At 44.7% G+C, this 5,753-nt stretch overlaps 1 protein-coding gene across 6 annotated transcripts in view; it reads left to right on the plus strand.

The window, feature by feature from the left end:
• Window positions 1-5,753, plus strand: part of SBNO1 (strawberry notch homolog 1) — an 84,511-nt gene that overhangs the window by 54,559 nt on the left and 24,199 nt on the right. For all 6 annotated transcript variants that reach the window (XM_027772175.1, XM_014588076.2, XM_027772172.1 and 3 more), the window contains 3 exons: window positions 2,067-2,234; window positions 3,113-3,288; window positions 3,677-3,808. In XM_027772175.1, the coding sequence (XP_027627976.1) occupies window positions 2,067-2,234; window positions 3,113-3,288; window positions 3,677-3,808 (476 nt within the window). The remainder of the gene's footprint in view (window positions 1-2,066; window positions 2,235-3,112; window positions 3,289-3,676; window positions 3,809-5,753) is intronic.

A 5,753-nucleotide genomic window follows, 5' to 3' on the forward strand; every position in this document is an offset into this window, starting at 1 on the left:
ACCAGCAGTTAGCGTAATGGCTATGTCGCTGGACTCCCACATAGTCTACCGCGGTTCGCATCCCGGACCTGGTGGCTTAAAACTCATGCCTGACGCGTGTGTGTGCGTGCCCAAGATCCCGAGAGGAGAATGGAGGAGAAGGGATTGCGGCATGGCCATCCCCCCTGAGGGGTGCTTTCTCGCTTTCTGTCTCTCTGTCTCTCTCTGGCGAGCGCACGCGCCCTATTGCAAAAACGTCTCCAAAAAGAAAAAAAAAAGAATTGGCTGCTAATTTAATTGGTAATTTTTTTGTTCTTATTTTAGTGACATAAAAAAAATAATGTTGATTTTACAACCAGTGGGCTCTGAGGGTAGCCAAGTGGCCGTGTTTCTCTTGATTTATCTTGTCGCTAGCTCGTTCGTATGTGAACTTTTTTTTTAATAGAGATTTTTGCTATAGAGCGTGTGCACTCACCAGAGAGACAGAGATAGATAGAAATCACACAAACCCCCGGGAAGATGGCCACACTACTCCCCCTTCTCCTCCATTCTCCACTTGGGATCTTGGGCACGCATGCACACCTGCCAGTTCCAGGACTCGAACCACGGTCGAATATGTGGGAGTCCAGCAATGTAGCCATTATGCCATCTTCTAGTCCCAGTAGGTGAACTTTTTAATGTTCTTAATTTTGATTGGTTTCAGCTCTTTTCCTGAATATGAAACAGTTGAGATCATTACCTTGTTTAACTGTACAATGAGATTTTGGAGCCAGATGGTGGCACAGTGGTTAAATGAGGCACATTGCAAGGCAGTTTGTTTTAGTAAGGCTCTCCGGGTTCAAGCCCAGAGAACCCTGATGTGCTTGAGTGTGCATGGTTCAAGGCCGGCTAGAGGCTCCGGGTGGGCCATGGTGCGGGTACCCTGCAGGGTCACTATCTGTCCCTGGTCTCTTTTCTCCCTCTTGCTCATGGAAAAAATAAACATATTTTTAAATGAGATTTTATAAATTGATTGATTGTAAATATTTCATGTTTATGAACCTGCATTTATGAAAATTGTTTTTGAACCTTCATAAACAGTTAAGTTGTGACTATGTCAGTGATTCTGCTTTAATTTTATTGGCCTGGATTTGTTTTGATTCTTGTGCATTGAAAGGCATTCTGGAGTTGTACTTGTGAATTTAGTTTGTCCTCATATACTTGCATGAATATTTCTCTTCTGCACTTCTCATGAATTCATTCATTTATTAAGTCTGGTGTCCTAGAAACATGGTATTTCAGCCTGACTCTCTTGTTTGCATTTTGAGGTTAGGTGAAGAAATAACCCGAGAAGCCAAAAAAGCACGAAAAGTGGGTGGCCTTACTGGTAGCAGCTCTGACGACAGCGGCAGTGAGTCTGATGCCTCTGATAATGAAGAGAGTGACTACGAGAGCTCTAAAAACATGAGCTCTGGAGATGATGACGATTTTAACCCGTTTCGAGATGAATCCAGTGAGGACGATGAAGACGGTACGTTTATCAGTGTTAAACGTAGACTGAAGCTGACGCTGCTCTGCTTGTCAGCTTGAGGAGGTTTTGTCGTGTTTGAGGAGGGTGTGTCGTGGTTGAGCTTCCTCGTGTGCAGTACAGGTGATCACCCCGTCCTGATCTGTGTGGTGGAGAGCGCCACGCTTGTTCATCTCGGGGAGGTTCGTGCCTCATGTGAGGAGACGGCCGCAGTGTTACGCAGTAACTTTTAACCCTGCGTCATGGGCCTGCGGTGACACAGGCGGGCTGGGCACTGCTGCGTGGTCCGGGAGCCATGTTGGAAGGCTCTGAGTGGAGATCATAGCAGGTATGCCCATGACCCTCCCTAGCTGGAAGGCTGGTGGAAGATTGCAGTGAGGTCAGACCCTGACAGGAGTGCCGCCACATGCCTCCCTCTACACAGTACACGTGCACCACAAATGCACCACACGCGAGGGCAGTTGGGGAAAAATTATAAGTTACCAGTTACCAGTCCCCAAAACCTCAAGGGTTGTTTCTTTTCAATATTGTGTACTTGGTTCAACAAATGATTTGATCCACATCTTTCCTTAACTTTTAGATCCCTGGCTAATCAGAAAAGACCACAAAAAAGGCAAAGATAAAAAAAAGAAGAAAAGCATAGATCCAGACTCTATTCAGAGTGCCTTATTAGCGTCAGGTCTTGGATCAAAGCGACCTAGTTTCTCATCTACACCAGTTATCTCACCTGCTCCCAATAGCACACCAGGTAAGCATGTAGAAACCGGCATTGTTTGTGAAATACAACTCTTTAAAAAAAAATATTGGGGGCCAGCAGGTGGCGTGGTAGTTAAGGGCGCTGGATTCCCACATGTCCCAGCACAGTTTAAGTCCCAGGCCTGGAGGCTTACTTTCTCACATTCCTTCCCTCCTTCCCTCCTTCCCTCCTGCTCGCTCTCTCTCTCTCTCTCTCTCTATCGCATACACTCTGCCCTGGTCAAATTAAAATAAATAAATGGCTTATTTTCTCACTTTCCCTTTCTCTCTATTTCACATACTGTCTCTCTCTGGCCAAATTTGAATGAATGAATGAATACATATTTATTAGTAAATAAATAAAATAATTTTTTAATTAAAAAAATCTTAAAAAACAGGGGACCTGCAGATGGCATAATGGCTATGTCACCAGTCTCCCATGTAGTCGACTGTGGTTTGAGTCCCAGACCTGGTGGCTTAAACTCACGCTGGACACATGTGCGTGCGTGCTCAAGATCCCGAGAGGAGAATGGAGGAGAAGGGATTGCAGTGTGGCCATCCCCCCTGGGGGAGTGATTTCCCACTTTCTGTCTATCTTTCTGGTGAGCGCACATGCCCTATAGCAAAAACCTCTCCAAAGAAAATTAAGCAACAACAACAAAAAAAACCCAGGACCAGCAAGTGATGTGATGATTAACCCGCTGGACATTCCCACATGGCCGACCACGGTTCAAGTCCTGGACGTAGTGGCTTGTTTCCTCACTTACTTTCTCTCTCTCTCTCTCTCTCTGGTCAAATTAAAACAAATGATGAATAAATAAATAAAAGAATTAAAGAAAAAACCCAAGTATTTAGCTTCACACTGACTTGTAACAAATGCCCTTTTTGTAGCTAACAGTAACACCAACAGTAACAGCAGCCTTATAACAAGCCAGGATGCTGTGGAACGGGCCCAGCAGATGAAGAGAGATCTCCTTGACAAGCTAGAGAAATTAGCTGAAGACCTTCCTCCTAATACTTTGGATGAGCTCATTGATGAACTTGGTGGCCCCGAGAATGTTGCTGAGGTAAATACGGCTTGATCAGAGCTGCGTCTTCTGGTAATGTTTTTGCCACCTTTAAGTCCTGTAGGTGAACCGAGTGTCGTCATGTAGTAATCTAGCTATTTCCTTGTAAGTCTCACTCTACTTCGTGGTCATCCCAGAGCCACTGAAGCACTGCTGCCAGCGTGAGTGACTCTGGAGCTACTGGTCTTGGGCCCCATGCTTTTTCTTCAGCTTCTGTGACAGTGGCTGCACGTCACCTGTGCAAGGAGCATGTGGCAGTGCTTCGTGTCTCCCGGGGCTGTTCGAGGACTGCTGTGCTCTGTCTCCCACATTCCTTTAACAGAGGGGACACTGAGCTCCACACACCACGCCCTAACCTTAGTTGTATCGACACCTTTTGGCTCCTCAGATGACTGGCCGCAAGGGGCGGGTTGTGAGCAATGACGATGGAAGCATATCCTATGAGTCAAGGTCTGAACTTGATGTACCCGTGGAGATACTAAATATCACAGAGAAGCAGAGGTTTATGGATGGAGATAAGGTATGTTTTTCTGGGATGCTTTTTGATGAAAAGAGCAATGCCCATCTTTGATTTAAGCTTCAAAGGTGTTCTTTTTCATTTTAATATCATTAAGGCAGTTCCATTTATTTATTTATTTAAAGAATTATTTAATTTAATGTATTTATTTGTGTGTGTGGGGGGGAAGTTTTTGCTATAGGATACGTGTGCTTGCCAGAAAGAGAGACAGAGAGCAAGAAATTCCCCCCCTGGGGTGGGGGAAGGATCCCTTCTCCTCCATTTTCCTCTCCGGATCTTGGGCACGCAAGCACATGTGCCTGGCATTAAGTTTAAGCCACTGTGTTCAGGACTCAAACCACGGTCAACTACATGGGAATCCAGTGACATAGCCATTATGCCAACTGCTGGTCCCTCTTATTTTTATTTTTAATTTGACCAGGTAGAAAAGGAAAGTCAGAAAGTAAGCCGTCACGTCCAGGACTTAAGCCAGGGTCGGTCGTGTGGGAGTCCAGTGCCTCAACTACCACGCCACCTGCTGGCCCCTAATTCGTTTATTTTTATTTTGCCGGAGGGCTTGTGTGTTTGCTAGAGAAAAAGAAAGAGGAAGTGAGAAAGCACTCTCCCTGGGGAATGCCTATGCCACAGTCTCTTCTCTGTCCCCCCCCCCTTTTTTTGAAAGAATTACTTATTTTTTTAATTCCATTTATTATTTTTATTTATTTATTTATTTTTAAAATTTGACCAGAGAGAGAAAGGGAAAGCAAGAAAGCAAGCCATCAGGTCCAAGACTTGAACCGCAGCCAGCCATGTGGGAATCCAGCACCCTTAACCACCACGCCACCTGTCTCTCTCCTTTTCAGGATTTTGGACACATGTACATACACGAGTTTCAGGCTGCCAGTTCTGAGACTTGAGCCGTGTGATTAGCCATTTGGAATCCTGCCCCCTTAAGCACTGTGCAACGGACTTCCCAAAATATTGTCATTCTTTATTTTTTAGGAATTTACATAATCACTGAACTTTTTTATATTTTTCATTATCAGCACATAGTGAGTTGAATTAATGAGTGATTTTTATTATGCCCATAGTTAGATGTGGTTTGATAGCTTTGCAGACTTTCGAAATCCTCAGTCGATATTACCATGGTGTGTTCTCTTAGGTCATGTTGGTGTTACGACATGTCGTGTCTCTAGTGTCATTCTGATTTCAGTTTAGAATGGTGTTTAAGAGTGGCAGAATTACTAATACCCTTTTCTTTGGTTGGTTGTTTTATTGCTTTGCCATGTCGTGTTAAGCTTTCCTTTGCCTGGCTTAGAGACCGAACATCTGTGTTAGACTCAACGTTGGTTGCTCCCGTAGGCCCTTTCTATAGATCTTTATTGTTATGTGGACTTCATTACACTTTTAAGATTTTTTTTTACTCTTTTTTTTTCTTCTTTTGGAGAGGTTTTTGCTATAGGGCGCGTGCATTCACCGGACAGAGAGAGACAGAGAGACAGAAAGCGAGAATGCACGCACGCACAGGCACCCGGCATGAGTTTAAACCACCGGTTCCGGGACTCAAAATGCGGTCGACTACATGGGAGTCCAGCGACAGCCATTATGCTAACTGCTGGTCCCCCCCACTTTTAAGATTTTTTAGGTATGATTTTTAGGTTTGTTCTTCATCTCATTAGCACAACTTTGTAAATATTTGCCAATGAGAGTATTAAAAAAATAGGTGGCAGTGGGCCCAGCCGGTGGCATGGTGTTTAGGGTGCTAGACTTCTATATGGCCGACTGCAGTTCAAACCCTGCATTCAGCTGCTTGAAAATCACACCAAGAACGTGTGTATGTGTGTACCAAAATCCTGAGGGAGGGGATAATCGCAAAACTTTTTTTTTGGGGGGGGGGTAAGGTTTTTGCTGTAGGGTATGTGGGCTTGCCAGAGAGAAAGAGAAAGAAAGTTAGAAATTGCCCCCCCCA

Source organism: Tupaia chinensis, unplaced genomic scaffold, assembly GCF_000334495.1.
Source record: "Tupaia chinensis unplaced genomic scaffold, TupChi_1.0 Scaffold000258_1, whole genome shotgun sequence".
NCBI lineage: Eukaryota > Metazoa > Chordata > Mammalia > Scandentia > Tupaiidae > Tupaia > Tupaia belangeri.